At 36.2% G+C, this 16605-nt stretch overlaps 1 protein-coding gene across 1 annotated transcript; it reads left to right on the plus strand.

Moving 5' to 3' along the window:
* Positions 1 to 57: 57 nt before the first annotated feature.
* LOC132611530 (methylthioribose-1-phosphate isomerase) lies at positions 58 to 5431 on the plus strand. The gene is made up of 9 exons (XM_060325954.1): positions 58 to 279; positions 765 to 820; positions 1710 to 1868; positions 1984 to 2083; positions 2893 to 3035; positions 3242 to 3347; positions 4440 to 4578; positions 4666 to 4934; positions 5080 to 5431. Exons 1-9 carry the CDS (start codon positions 211 to 213, stop codon positions 5143 to 5145), a joined length of 1107 nt encoding a protein of 368 aa, XP_060181937.1. The 5' UTR covers positions 58 to 210; the 3' UTR covers positions 5146 to 5431.
* Positions 5432 to 16605: the final 11174 nt, after the last annotated feature.

A 16605-nucleotide genomic window follows, 5' to 3' on the forward strand; every position in this document is an offset into this window, starting at 1 on the left:
GGGGAGAGAGGGAGTATTTTATTGAATTGACTTTATATTTAAAAAAAAAATTGACGAAAGAAATAGAAGAATTTCCAAAATTTGAGCGAGTCGGAATTCGGAAAGGAAAAAGAAGAAAAGTTTGATGCTGCTTTATTCTTCTTGGTTCATTCACCAACCAACCACACAAACTCCAATTAGGGCTTCTATACAACCAACCTGCAAGAAGCTATGACTTTAGGAGACAACACTCTGCTCTCCATTTGTTATAAGCCTGGCTCACTTCAGCTACTCGATCAAGTATATTCTCTGCTTTTATTTGTTAATAATCAATTAATTCATCACATTCACTCTTTCTATTTTAGTGCTGCTTTTCATTTTTAACCAATTTCTTTGGAAATACTCCCACTCTTCCAATTTATGCACCATGCTTCAGTTTCGAGAGTCAAACCGTTTAAGTTTGACCCTGAATTAGAATCTTTTAAGTTTCTTGAATTTTAAAAGTACAACAAGTCACAGTAGTTGACAATTCAAACTATTTAAAAGATATATGAAAGAATTATGGTTAAAAAAAGGCTTGTTTGAATCTTGAAATTCGAAAGATGCCACATAAATTGGGACGGAGTGAGTAGATTTCCTTGCCTTTTATCTGGTCGATTAGAATAGAAGAAGGAAAAAAAAAAATCAAGTTTTTCGAATTTTTTTATGAAAAAGGTTGTAACTTTATGAAAGTGAGTAACTAGTTGTTTCCCTATGACTTAAATATTTGAGTATTTCTTGAACAGAGAAAACTCCCCCTAGAGACCATTTATTTGGATATCAAGGATACAAAAGATGGCTGGTAATTCTTTTTCCCTCTTTTCTATGCTTCATTTACTGTGTTTTTGAACCATTAGCAGTTATATATAATTTTGTTTTACTGAGCTCTTGTAGTGATTTTTTATGACTTATGTTACCCCCCAGTTGGATAGCTCATTTCGCCGTTTTTCATGTATGTCTAAAGTTCCTGCTCAGTAATACTGGAATGATTATAAGCAAAGTAGTAGTCCCTCTGTCCCAATTTATGTGATACACTTTCCTTTTTCGTCTTTCCCAAAAAGAATTTTACTTTTTACATTTTGAAATAATTTAACTTAAAACTTCCCTTTTACCCTTAATAAAACTTCCCTTTTACCCTTAATGAAATGATTTACAGTCACCCAAATATCTATAACTTATTTTAGACCACAAGTTTCAAAAGTCTTCCTCTCTTTCTTAAACTCCATGCCAAGTCAAATTATATCACATAAATTGGAAAGGAGGAAGTACTACTGTACAACAAATATGGAAAAGGGTCAGATTCGCCCCTGTACTCTAAAAGAAAAAAGCTATATTTGCAATTCGTTATACCGTTTTGATATATTTGCCGTTGCCATCAAATTTCTAATCCGTTAAATCTTTGTGTCCCCGCCTTAATTTTCCAACATGGCGCCTACATGAACTAACCCTTTTCCTAACAAATAAGTGGAATGATTGTAGATGATTTATATAACAGACCTCAACTTTGTCTAGTATTGAGGCGTAGTTTAATTGATAAAACATTACTGCTGCTCTTGGTAGTGCATATGTTTTCACTGATAAAAGATCTCGTCCCTTTTTCCTTTTATGTGGATTCACTGCTTGATGTGATGCCTATTAAGGTTTTTGAATATTGAGTGATCTTTTCCACTTGTCTTCTGCATATGTGCCAGGGAAGCGATTAAGGAAATGGTTGTCCGTGGGGCACCTGCAATTGCTATAGCTGCTGCCCTGTCCTTGGCAGTAGAAGTATCAAACTTAGCTTCGTTTGATGGGACTTCTGATGATGCATCAGTTTTCTTAAGTAAAAAGTTGGAGTATCTTGTTTCAAGGTAATATTTAAGTAGGACTGCAAAAACATTCGTCTGCTTGTCTCTCGTAATTTTGAGATTCTACGTTGTTTAAGTTCTTTGAAGGATCTGATGACATTTTCTTTCTTTCATGCAGTCGGCCAACAGCTGTTAATCTTTCAGATGCTGTAGTAAAGCTTAAAGAAGTTATAAAAAAGGCTGCTGCCACAGCCAAAGAAGCCAATTCAGTTTTTCAGGTAGTAATACTGTCTTGCTTTGACAAACGCTCAGCTATCCTGCTTAAATATTAACAACTTAGGGTGTGTTTGGTACAGAGGAAAACAATTTTCAGATAATGTTATCCAATTTTTCCTTGTTTGGTTGGTCAAAATTTTCGGAAAACATTTTCTCTAGGAAACGGGTTCTCTCTAGAAGGGGAGCCTTGGAGTAACTGGTAAAGTTGCTGCCTGGTCACAGGTTCAAGCTGTGGAAATAGCCTTTTGCAGAAATGCAGGGTAAGCCTTTGTGGTCTGGCCCTTCGCGGGAGCTTAGTGCGCCGGGCTCCCCCCCCCCCCCCCCCCCCCCCCCTTTTTTTTTTTTCTCTCTCTAGGAAAACAAGTTCCTTAAAAATGTGGAAAATGGTTTCCCAAGTGTAAGTAGGGAAAACAAGTTTCACAAGTGGCATTCCACACTAATTGTCTCTTCTTCACCCTCCAACATACCCTACCCCCACCTCCACCCCCCATAGCCCCCATTTCCACCACCCCCACACCTTACCCGCCACCCTACCTCCATAGTGTTTACCTGGGTTATATTCAAATGCTTTTGAAATAATATTTTCTGCTTACGTACTAAATAAAAGAAAATAAGTAAGAAAACAACTTATTTTCCAGAAAAACATTTTCCAAGAAAGCATTTTCCGTCATAGCAAACACACCCTTAAGCAGTAATGGAGTCAGACTAGCCTGGAAGAAGGTGCAACTTAGTTTCGCCATAGAAATGTAGTAACTTGCCTTATCATTTTTGTCTGTTGCATGACACTTTTAACTCTCATATGCTCTATCAGGCTTACATTGAAGCTGCTGAAGTTATGCTGGAGGATGACGTTACTTCCAATAAGGCAATTGGGTCATATGGAGCTAGTTTTATTAAGAATTACCTGAAAGACTCTCAGAAGATAACAATTTTGACCCATTGCAACACAGGAAGGTGCACTCCAGTTCTGTTTTTCCTGTATTATTTACAATGTTGTGATTGGTTCTAATCCTTCTTGACTTATCATAGCTTCTTTCCGTACTCTATTTTTCCCAAAAATTGCAATATATCATTCTGTGACAGGATCAACAGAAAGAAATGGTGATAATAATTAGATATCCATATGGGGTAATTCTGATTTATTTTGTATATCTCAACAGTCTTGCTACAGCTGGATATGGAACTGCTCTTGGTGTTATTCGGGCACTTTATGCTGACGGAGCTTTAGAAAGGGCATACTGCACAGAAACACGTCCATTCAATCAGGTATGGTTCTGCATATTCTCCCTGTGAGGCTGCGCGCAGAAAATATGGTTCTGCATATGCTCCCTGCGAGGCTGCGCGCAGAAAATAGAGTTTCTGCATTTTGTTCACTGTTGCAGAGTAATGCTAACTTATAGCCATGTAATAATAAATGTTTATAGTAATTCAGACCCCACTTTGTGGGATTTCACTGGGTATATTGTTGTTGTTGTTGGTAATTCAGAGTGAAGTGGTTTCTAGGTATCATAAGTGGACTCATCCCCTTGGCAGTTCTAGCAGAGTGTTATATTGTTGGTAATTTATGTGTGGTTAGAGTTAAATATTGGTCTGGTAGAATATTTGATGCTTTGATTCTGGCTTTTATGTTTTGTACTCGGATCAAACAAAAATGGGTTAAAATATACTACCCAGGACAGAAATGTCAGATATATATGGAATACAAAATCAAGACAAAACAAGGAACTCGAAAAGAAGAAGTCTCTAGTCTATTTTTGCTGAACTTGGTAGCCAGCTTTTCCAATCAGTTGTAATACTACCACCCAACTCCTGTATTCATCAGCATTTTGTTATAGGAAATGCTAAACATATGCTATTTAACTTCTGAATTCATCAGCATCTTATTTGCAGGAATACCATATTGGAGTTGTAATTCAACACCACTCGCACCCCCCCCCCCCCCCCCCCCCCCCAAATAAAAAGGAAAAAAGAAAAAAAGATGTAGTATAGAAAGAGTAAAAGAAGAAGATCCGATCATACTGTGCTTCTCTTCTATTGGGACCACTTATGTGCATTTTGGTTTATAAGTGCGATAAAAGATTGGACTTTAGTAGATTAGGCTGTGAAAATACATGTTTTTTCACTTGAACAATATATTCATATTCTCGTTGACTACTAATTCAGTAATTATGTACGGAAGAATCAGATACCTAATAGATATGCTCAAGCGAAATATGATGGTGGACAGTTCTTCTGATTTGCCTTGTCGGAAGGCTTCTTTGCTTGTTTAATTTTGTCTTGACTACCGTTTGAGTCATTCTGCACCTGGCGTCCAATCGGAAAAAGACACTTTATCACATCTTCTCTATTTAATATCAGGGATCCAGATTGACCGCATTTGAATTGGTTCATGAAAACATCCCAGCCACCCTTATAGCTGATTCAGCTGCAGCTGCATTGATGAATGCTGGTCGTGTGAAAGCTGTCATTGTTGGAGCTGATCGGGTGGCTGCAAATGGTACTTATGACTTATGAGTTACTTTCACTGTGCTTTTTGGTTTCAAACTGCATAGTGTTTTACGGGGAGCTTTACATATTATTGCAGGTGATACTGCGAATAAGATCGGAACTTACAACCTTGCTGTTTCTGCCATGCATCATGGCATACCATTTTACGTTGCAGCTCCTTTGACTTCTGTTGATCTATCCCTTTCTTCTGGACAAGAAATTGTGATAGAACAGAGATCTCCAAAGGAACTGTTACATACACGAGGAGGACTAGGTGAACAAGTTGCTGCCTCTGGTATTTCAGTTTGGAACCCTGCATTTGATGTCACCCCAGCTAGTTTGATTAGTGGAATCATAACTGAAAAGGTCAGTCTATTGATATATCCGCCTCTCTTTCCATTGTTCTATCTATCCCCACACTTGCACTTCGCACCCCATGCTATTTATGTTTTGGCAATATCAAATAAGTAACCCGAATGATAAACCTGACAAGTGACAACTATTTGAATAGGGTGTCATCACGAAGAATGGGACGGACACATTTGATATTGCTGAGTTTGTGCGCAAGACATCATGAAACTCGTGATGCTGGTTTAGTTAAATGTTTGCTCAGTTGGTATTTCTTAAACTTTGCTAAACCCCTCCATCTTACAGTGAGCAATAAGTACTGAGCAGGCAACATCTATTTCACTTCAATAATGTTGGGTGTATTGTAGTCCTATATGAGCATGGAAAAAATGGTATAACTATGGGGAAATAACAGTAACATGTACACTAATGAAAAATAGACCCAATTTCCCCTTTGGCATCGGTATTTATACATGAAAACGTTTGGCAATTTTAATATTAGGTAGTTCCTCCTTTTTCTTTGGTTTTCTTGTTTGGATATTTGAATTTGACTAATTTACCCTCAAGATGGGCATGCGAGCCAGATGTTACATCATCATATACCCACCAATGAAGTTATGGACCACCCTTTCAAATGAAATAAAACAAGGATTTCGTGGTTCTAAATTACAATGTAGGGTTGAGTTGAGATTACACTAGGTATGTTGTTGCTTGAGTTGGAGATACGAACTATGAAGGGTTAAAATGGACCTTTTAGCCTAATCCAGTGGCTTAAAATCCTCTGCCCCACATGAGATTGTTAATGCCCTATCTAGGTTGATTCTTATTAACCTCTAATCCCTTGCCAGAAAACCAAATTGAGTGCTGGACAGTAATCCCAGCTTACATAGTTTCCTTCTTTCAATAATTATACTGTTATACACTTAAGCTTGAATTGCTACATCCCTTTTGTGACTTCAATTTTCATTATTATACCTACCAAATTATTTAAGTTAGCCAACGAGTATTTATACGAAGAAAATGGTTTTACCTAATCTCAAAATTGGTACCTATACATTTTCGCCAGAGGCGGACGATTAAAAGACAAAAACGGAGCTAATGATTAGGTTGCCTAAAATTCATCCTATTCCATGTTAACTCATTTTATTATAGTTTAAACATATCTATCACCGGGAAATTACAGGTGTTCTCGGACTTTTAGCTCTGCTTAACAAAATCTTTTAAAAATGACCTAACACGAAAAAGTCCATTGGGTCAAACTTTTGTTTCTCATCAGATATAAGTTCTAGTTGAATGTGCATAAGTTAATTTGTCTGTGAGGCAGAAGTTTAGGATATTTCAAGAAGTAACATGAATCTAAGATGCAGAAACATTGCAAAGGAGGACGGTTAGATAATGAACTTAGCTTTCTAATTAGACAGTTGACTTAGTCAGGAAATGTATTCATAATCAAAAGGAAAAACAGAAGAAGTTAAAATTTCTTGATACTTCTCCAACTAATAATAAAATTTGATTAAGGAGTGTTTCGCATCAATCATTGCTCTTTAAGCCTTTGTCGTATTAGAATGAACACGAAAATCCATTAGTAAGATAAAAACATGATTAACTTCATATTTCATTATAATTCACTCTTCCGTTGTATGCCCTAGCACCTTAGTTATTGTTTATAGCATATATACATGGCTGAATCAGAATAATATTATTTTCAACAAGAAAGGATTACAGTAATATCAACAATCTCTCTAACAATGTCGGCATTGAGTTCCATATAAACTAATAAAGGCACTTCTATGCATGTCAAATGGAATCCTCCAGACACTATAACCAATAAACATGCAGCTTAACATTGACATTGGAGCAATCATGAACAAATAACACAAACCTGGGAGATTTAGTGGTGTTTATATTCTTGATCCGCCTCTGTCTTTCAAATACGGCCATGCATCCATCTATTATGATCACTTTCTTTAGAGTTAATGGTCAAAAACACAACTGAACTATTACTTTTTTTGCGAGTTTATCACCCCAACTATTAATTGTTCTCTTTTTTTCTACCTGGACTATTACCATCTATGTATTTAAACACACTTCGAAACTTAATAGGCCAAATATCAATTGTTCTCTTTTCCTACTTGAACTCTCAACTAGGTGAGTTAAAGACATATATATATATATATATATATATATATATATATATATATAGTGGTAGTTCAGAGAAAAGGGAACAACAGAGAGGGAGTGAAACTCGCGAAAAAGTGATAATTCGGATGTATTTTTAACCATTATCTCCTTTCTTTATGAACTTAAGGACATTTAAATTTCCTGAGGATTTGAATATGGATGCATTTCCTCCATCTTGGTTGCTATGTCCACTTTCCTTCGCTTCCACGACACCACCAAATTTGACATGTTTTTCATCATTATTGCTCTTACGAGAACTAGTCGAAGTTCTCGTGGAAACATTCCTAGCCATTCCAGGATTTGATATTGTGGATGCTCTAGAGGTACCCCGTGAAATTTGATGATTATCGGGTTTTCCACTACAACAACATCGTTTAATGCAAGTGTACATGTATGTGAAGAGCCAAAAGATCCATGGAGAGCCAACCAAAATCAATGCTACTGGAAGAAACCATGGTTGAGAAACATTCGGCACGAAAAGGTAGATGACAAAAAGACACCACCTAGGGTCACACAAACACAAAAAACACAAGAGATCAGGGGAACTCTCAAATCCCCGTCCCTATCTTCCATTATTATATATATAACATCAATTCAGGATCAATCAAAAATCTCCCGATAGGATTTGAATCCACGATCAATCAGTTAACAATCAATCGCAATAAATAAATCAATATTTGAATTCGATTCAATAACTTTTATCCATTGGGCGAACGACTCTTCCAATTGGTGGAAACAGATCCACAACCCCTTCAGGTTATCCTGTACTTTGGAAAAGAAAGCAAGACAAAAAAATAAAAATAAAAAAAATCAATACGCTGATAATTTTTTTTTTTTCTTTCCCTTTATTTTCTTCTTTTGTTTTTCTTCCTATTTAATTAGGGTTGAGATGCAACGAACAAGCGCATGGGATGGGCCAATGCAAAGAAGAAATCAAGAAGAGCTTTGGATGAGGAAGTTTGTTATATGAATGAAATTGCAATGACATTTTCTTTTTGGGACTCACATAGTCTCCAATGTTTTAAAAGGCACTTCTGGCACTCGCCCCGGGGCGGGGCACTGGACATACGCCTCGAAGCTTACGTGTGGGGCAAGTTCTGTGAGGCTTACGCCCTAAACGCCTGACAGTACGCCTAAACACGCCTCGCTCAACGCTCGGGGCTCACCTAAGAGTTCTTACACAAATTATGTGTCAAATTCCTCAGTTGATATTATTGACCCTCATAATTCATTATTAAATGAATGATGCTTAATAGTTTTCTTCATGTATAGAAATAAGACGATTGAGAGTAACTCAAATAACAAACCGTAGTATTGCATATTTACTATTTGAGAATACTATGAGGGTGAATATCACTTAATATTTCTTTAAAAAATACATAGCTGAATTTTACATCTTTACTTGTCATTAGTCTTCACGTTTTTGTCCAATGTCTCAAAATTATCATAGTTTGTTATTTTGCTATTTGAAAATAATTTTATTTTTATTCACGAAGGAGTGATGTTTTAATTATAATATGATAAAGTTTATTGATTATTTTCTTTTAGGGAGGTAAATTGCATAATATATATGATAGTAGTATGCTTTAAAAAATTATGATTCTTTTATTGGTTGAAAGTCAAGAGGTTAGAGTTTGTTTGCATTTCATAATAACTTTTAAATAATTGCATTATTTATGCTTATAAAATCTTGTTAGAAGTTTTGTTTTCTATGAGTTTCTTTAATCATGTTTTTAATTTTTTAAACTATTAATATCTTTTTTTTTTTTTATAATTTTTGTGTTAATATATTATTTTACTATATTATAAATATAAAATTTAAAGATTCATGGGGCTTACGTCTCGCCCATACTAAGTAAAACGCCCCGCCTCACGCCACCGCCTTTTTAAAACACTGATAGTCACATTCACATTACATGCAACACCAAAGAAGTATTATGCATGCCTAACTTAAAGATTTATAAGCAGATTGGTCAAAAGTACACAGTTTGATCAATAGAAGATTAACAATATTTAACATTAATCAGATATTATAAGGACTAGAACTAATATTTAGTGATGTCTTCGGGACTAAAAACGGAAATTTTGCGTACAATTATTTTATGCCATCAACTTAAAATAATTTATAAGAACACCTATACAATCTTGTTGATTACTTCTAGGCAGTGGCAGAGCTACAGTGTAGCAAGGGTGGTCAGGCGAACACTCTTGTCGGAAAATTACACTGTTGATATATGTAAAATCATGTTCTATATATCGATAGTATTTAGTTTGAATACCCTTGACATGAGTGGACCAAGTAGCCCAGTGGTGAAGGGTGTTCAGCAAAATCCAGGCAAGCTAAGCGCGTAGGATCGATTCCGTCTAGAGGCGCTTTTTAGTTTTTCTAATTTTGTGCCTATTAGGTACCATTCTCTGCATAATTACACATTGGTTTTAAGGCTCTCTATATATGGCCTTCTTTTCGTTTTTAAAAGAACATTCATACAAACCTTAGACCCAATTCTTTTCCTTTTGAGAAACATAAGCAGAATTGAATTCCCAAAATATTGTATGTTTGACTTTTTTTTCCTCTTAATTAAACTTGTTAAACTAAGCTTAAAAGTAATAGTTTGATTGAAAGTTACTTAATAAGCAAATTCTAATATTCTCTCCGTCCAATTTAAATGTCTTACTTTCCTTTTTTATGTGTCTCAAAAAGAGTGTCTCTTTCTATATTTAATATGTTGACAATTCAACATTCTACATGGCAAGTTTAAAACCACAAGATTTAAACGAAATCTTACTACATTACATACAACTTTAATTTAGGACTACAAAATTCAAAAGCTTCTTTTTGTTCCTTAAACTTTGTGCCCAGTCAAATTAAGACAATTAAATTAAAATGGGACGGAGGGAGTAGCTCTATACAACTCTATTAAAACTAGAAAGCTAAAATGATCTAAAAAGAGAATCTCTTTTTGGTTCTTGTTACACCTCGCACTTTCAGAGCATGAGCACGCCACGTATTTCACCATATTAATGGAGTATCGGAGACGTCCCGTGAAGTTTTGAAAGGTACAAGCCATGAGAAGCACGTAACAATGAAATAAAGGATGATTTATGATCTCGTAAGTTGTAACCGGGAAGGACAACCTTGGAACCAAAGGAAATGACCCTTATCAAGTAAAATTAATGATAAATATCACGTATGGAAAGTTTCAGAAGATTCCGGGATCAAGCAAATCGAAGAAAATAAGTTTGTCGAAAATTTGGCAGAATTTTGGACAGAAATTTTGGGTCAATTCAGAGAGGTATATCTCCTGGTATATCAGGAGTTTTGAGGTATTTCAAGAGCCTAAAATGAAGTTCGTCGAGTGCAGTTTCCAACACAACAAACTGTTCGTTAATACGATATCGGAGTAGGGAGTTATGGGCGTTTTAATACGGATTGCCAGAAGCCGCGAATCTACGTGAATTCTCTAGAAACTCACTTAAGGCCCACTAATTCGGCCTAATGGAGCCTAACCCGACCCACACACCTATAAATACCCCTTTAACTCATCATTGTTTCACCATTTCTCATCGCCACACCTCTCTAGAGCTTCCCATAACATTCATCCAGTAACCAAACCTCCTAAACATATCCCAAATCCTCTAGAATCTTCCTTCAACTTCCATAACATGCACATATATTCCTACAAGTCTATATGACAATTTTGGTCATTTTTATTTCATTTTTAACATAGCCTCAAGTCCTAGGAAGTCCTAGAAACTTCTCCAAACATATTTCCAAGCCCAAACCAAGGATCAAAGTGAAGATTAAAGTGGTCAAGGTTTCCAAGTGAGGTCTACACTTGTCTCCTCTTCTTGAAGATGTTTGGGTGAGTATTTTTAAGGTGGAGTAATCATGGAATTGAAGTATTCTTGAATTTTGAGGTAAGATTTCATCTTAGTTTCATGTTTATGAGTTTGTTTGTTAATTATGTTAAGATTTGAGGAGAAAGAAATTGGAGGAAAAGTTCAAATGTGCAGTTGATGATATTTTGAGTTGTGAATAACTTGAGTTACAATTATTAGTATATTTTGAGCATAATATTTTTATGAGGGATAATAATCATGTTAAGGAATTGTCGTATATGGGCGTATAAGGGGTTGTGTGAAGTTGTTGCTATGGATTGTTTATGAAAAGAAGTTTTGGGATTCAATTGAGTATAGTTTGAATGTAATCTTTTGATTATGGAATTGTTGATGTTTTATTGTGCTTTGGGAGTTGTTTTGAAGATTGGAGAGAGTAGAAGATATAGGGGAGATGCTGCCTGAATTTCGGCAGATTCTAAAAGGATTTAATTTGAAGGCTTAAGATAAGCATATGATGACAAGCCTAACAATAGTATGAATTCTCTTGAATGTAGATTTACGAGCTTGGGAGGATAAGCGTTAAGTAGTTAAGGAGACCAAAAAGGTATGTTAAGGCTAAGTCCCTTTCTTTCTAAAGGCATGATTCCTTTTTATGAACCCATACATGTTTTCCATAACATTCTTATTCCCAAAAATTAGAAGTTCATGATTCTTAGAGTTTCTTATGATGCTAAAGATAAGTAAGTTCCATGATGATAATGATGATGATGATGATTCCATTTTTGGAGATTCCAAAACTTATGGATTTGATGCTATTATAAGATTACTGAGTTTATTTCATGATTTCCTTGATTTTATTCATTGTTATTGATCTCACCTTATGATAATTGTTCCTTCAAGGTGAGATATAGCGATGATGATTGCTCCATAATATAAATCGGAGGTTACCGAACTAACGTCACTCCGATAGAGCAGTAACATTTAATTGGGCTCTCATGCATGTTATATGTATTTATTTATGTGTAATTTAGATACTTACCGCGCCTTAACGGCCGAGCAAGATACTATACATATATTACCGCGCCTTAACGGCTGGGAAAGATACTATATATATATTACCGTGCCTTAACGGCCGGGCAACATACTATATATATACAACACCGAGCCTCAATGGCCGGGCAGGATACTATATATGTATATATGGAAAGGGTTTTTTCTTAAAGCTAAGCATGCACGACATCCGCCTTAAATAGGCATTCAGAGGCACAAGTTGATCTCTTCTATACAGGTTGATCCCTTCTATATTATGTTATCTTCATACTTTCATTATGTGGTTACTCATGTCTTACATACTCAGTACATTATTCGTACTGACGTCCTTTCTTGTGGACACTGCGTTCATGCCCGCAGGAAAGCAGGGAGGCGAGTCAGATCCTTAAGAGCTTCATCAGTGGAGTTTTAGCAGCGTTCCAATTGCTTCGGAGCTGCAGTTTATTGGTATTGGTATTTATGGTGACTTGTATTCTATGTAGAGGCTCGTAGACATGTGTGTATAGTTAGACGTTTCATAACCTTACCGGTTCATATTGTTGTATAATATTTTGGCAGCCTTGTCGGCTTGTGATGATGGGCATAATTGTTGATGATTATGCAGATCATGACATATGACCTTACAGATCATGACGCCCATGAGCTATCTTTGTGGTCCACCTAGAAATGATAATGATGACGTATGTTCTGAGGTGCTCGGTAGGTTAGCTCCGGGTGCCGTCATGGCCCCCTGGTTGGGTCGTTACAAAAGTGGTATCAGAGCAGTTCTTCCTAGGGTATGTCTACGAGTCGTGTCCTGTAGAGTCTTGTTAATGGGTGTGAAGCATGTCACACTTATAAACAGGAGGCTGCGGGGCATTTTGGAATGATTGATCTTTCTTTCTCATATTAGATCGTGCCGTAGAGCTAAATTATAGGATGTGATGTCCATAATTCTAATGTGATGTCCCTGATTCTAACCCTAATGTTTTGATTGTGGATAAGAAATTGATTATGCCGCTATGAGGTAATTGATGAGAATTGAAGTTGATACTCCGAAAGGAATGAGGCAGTAAGAAGTATAAAGGAAACTCTGCCGAAATTTTTACAAATTGAATTGTTTGAATATGTATGCTATAGAGAAAGAATGAAGGGAAAATGTGACAATCGGATGTTTGGTAAGTCATGATTGAATGAACAATTATGAGATGCTTTCAAAGAGAAGTTTTAGAATGATTTTAATTTAATTTAAGGGAAGATTCCTGGAGAGGAAAAATGATTAGTAGTTAAAGGAACTGGAATGAGTTGCATTCGAAATTTCGGAGGATTGAGACTTATTGAAAACATAAGAAAAGTTGATATTAGGAACTCAAATACGGTATTACGATTTATAGATTAGATTGGTTAGTAAAAGATAACGAAGAGATATTGATAAGGAAAAGAAAGTTAATGAGTAGAGGAAAGTTTTACTCTGGAAGTTTATATATAGATATACATAAGATCAGGACGGGTTGATGACAGACACACAGACTCGTTTTATCGCACTCTCCTATATGATGTGAGTTTACACGAGGATTCAGAAGTCATCAGTCATTCAATTTCAAGGGAATTCTGAGTATTTGATAGTCGGTACTATTCTGAGAATCATTATGGCCGAGTTACTTCGGGTATTAATTACGACCTTGAGCTCAAGAATGAGAAATGGTTAGGTAATTTGGATTGCAATTATGATTGTCTTCTGGATTGTTTATATAACTTCTAAATGTGATGTTGCTTGGCCGACGAAGGAAGTAGAGATTGTATCAACCTTAGGAATATGTGGTGTTTTTCTAGCTAATCCTCATAAGAAGGCTTCACCTCAATTTTTTCAGACGGGTGTTGTGAAGGTTATTTGACGATAGAGAAATTAGGTGCGATGTCGGTTTATATGTAAGGAGAGAAGAGAGTAGGCGTACAAGTGAAGATAAAATATCGAAAGGATCGATTCGGTTGCTACAGGAACGTAAAGGATGCGAGGTTGATTATCTTACACAAAGAGACAGGGTACAAGTACGAGTAAAGATTTTTGAGTAAAGTTATATCATCAAGATTTACAGTAAGGACGTAGAAAGATATGCTAGGAAGACCTACAGATTTAGACATTCGGAAAAGAAAAAAAAAAGAATATGAGAAACCAGAATAGCCCCGAGGGAAATTAGGAGCATGTGAACTTTACGATTAGAATTTCGAAATGATCGCGAGGTATGAGTCTAGATAGCGGGGCAAAAAGAGAGGGGAGATGTATTAAAGCCACAGATTCAGGACAAAATCAAATGGCAACAGGATATCTCGCAAGAAAAGGTGTTGAAAAGCGATAAAAAGATAAGTCACGAGTGGCTACATTGAGTATTATGTATAACTTTATGATTGATTTTACGACATGTTAAAAGTATTGATTGTGCTGTATGTTAAAATTGAGGTAGCAAGCGCTACAGAAGGAATTAGGATTGGGTTTTATCGGGAATTAAAGTCAGATAGCGGTAACACGACCAAATATGTAAGCACGAGCATTAGGAAAAAGAAGGTTATGATATCATGAAGGGGAGAGAAACTTGGACAATAAAAACGTATACCCATTGAGGATCAGGTAATATATTTGAGAAAAAGGTTAAGATGAAAGCAGGAAAGCAGACAATAGGATCAAATTTAAATAAATCAACGGGAGATAGATTAATGTTGTACGTGACAAAGGATGAACGTGAGGACCCCGGAACCAACCTATACGTCTTCATAACTAGAACCAAGAAGGTTGTAAATAATTGACGAAGGTGCATCCTTGAGAAGAAATAAACAGGTCTTATGAGAGCGACGATGAAATGGGAAAGTGAGTAATAGGAGAAAGGTGATTTTAGAAGAACAGTAAGGAAACTATGAAGATCCTTTTGAGGAAAGATTAGGCCCGTCTAGGACTAGTATGTCTATGAGAATATGTGACTCGTTACAAATACGTGCAACTGAACAGATAAAATTAGACGGCAAATATCATGACTAAGATTAGTTACGGATTCGCTGAGAGTATGTACTTGCAAGAAAAAGGAGAACTAATGGGATGTTAAATATAGAATAATGGGCTAACAACCTAAGGGGGGAAGATGAGACAAACAAGTATTGGATCTGAAGTAGGCCTTGTTAAAAGATGGAAATATGGTAACAAAGGAATTGGAAACTACCTCAAAGGGATATTACACAGCAGGCCGATAAGATGTAAGAACGATTTGTGGATAAGCATAACCAGTCAGTTATATGCATAAGTTAGTCATGTACATGGCTAAGCAAAGACTGAAAGGGAGCACACTAAGGAAGAAATTACTCAGAATTTTAAGATAAGAGTGTAATAGAAAGTTCAGAAATGAAGAAGCAGAGAAGGATTAAGTATGATGGTATTCGAAGTAGATAGTAGACTAAGATAAGGGTTAAGCGAAATGGCCACCACGAGCTAGTTGTGTAGATACAAAGTTCCAGCATCACAGAACAATTATCGTATAAGGAAGTCCCTACTACCCTCTCAGATCTCCAAGTTCTAGGAGATCTAGAACTTCCGTAGTACTATTACCAAGTTCTAGGAGATCTAGAACTCTCATATCTTTCTCTACTTCTCAAGTCATCTCTTCTACCTTGACATTCTTCCGTAGTACTATTACCAAGGCTAACTCTCTTCTACCTTGACATTCTTAAGTTCTAGGATTGTGGATTAAAAACCAGAGAGTTAGCCTTGGTAATAGTACTACGGAAGAATGTCAAGGTAGAAGAGATGACTTGAGAAGTTAAGAAAGATATGAGATCTAAGTATCTGCATTTTTCTCCATTACTAAAGGAGATCTATATTGAGACGTTATAACCTTCAAGTTGGTAGTACTACAACTACAGAGGAAGCTCTATCGAAAACTTCCATAAGATCTCTGAGAGTTCAACATTCGAGGACGAATGTTTCTAAAGGGGGAAGGATTTTACTCCTCGCACTTTCAGAGCATGAGAATTCCATGTATTTCACCATATTAATGCAGTATCGGAGACTTCCCGTGATGTTTTGAAAGGTACAAGTCATGGGAAGTACGTAACAATGAAGTAAAGGATGAATTATGATCTCGTAAGTAGTAACCGGGAAGGACAACCGTGGAACTAAAGGACATGAACCTTATCAAGTATAATTAATGATAAATATCATGTATGGAAAGTTTCGAAAGATTCCGGGATCAAGCAAATCGAAGAAAATAAGTTTGTCGAAAATTTGGAAAAACATTGGAAGCATTTTGGACAGAAATTTTGGGTCAATTCAGAGAGGTATATCTCCTAGTATATCAGGAGTTTTGAGGTGTTTCAAGAGCCTAAAATGAAGTTCGTCGAGTGTAGTTTCTAACTCAACAAACCGTTCGTCAATAAGACATCGGAGTAGGGAGTTATGGGCGTTTTAATACGGACTGCCAGAAGCCACGAATCTACGCGAATTCTCTAGAAACTCACTTAAGGCCCACTAATTCGGCCTAATGGAGCCTAACCCGACCCACACACCTATAAATACCCCTATAACTCATCATTTTTTCACCATTTATAATCTCCACACCTCTCTAGAACTTCCCATAACATTCATCCAGTAACCAAA

This window comes from Lycium barbarum, chromosome 9, assembly GCF_019175385.1.
Source record: "Lycium barbarum isolate Lr01 chromosome 9, ASM1917538v2, whole genome shotgun sequence".
Classification (NCBI taxonomy): domain Eukaryota; kingdom Viridiplantae; phylum Streptophyta; class Magnoliopsida; order Solanales; family Solanaceae; genus Lycium; species Lycium barbarum.

Coding starts and splice junctions, on each gene's coding strand:
- LOC132611530 (XM_060325954.1), top strand. CDS start 211: ATGACTTTAGGAGACAACACTCTGCTCTCCATTTGTTATAAGCCTGGC. Junction 1,869..1,983: donor TTGGAGTATCTTGTTTCAAG/GTAATATTTAAG, acceptor TCTTTCATGCAG/TCGGCCAACAGCTGTTAATC. Junction 3,036..3,241: donor ACCCATTGCAACACAGGAAG/GTGCACTCCAGT, acceptor ATATCTCAACAG/TCTTGCTACAGCTGGATATG.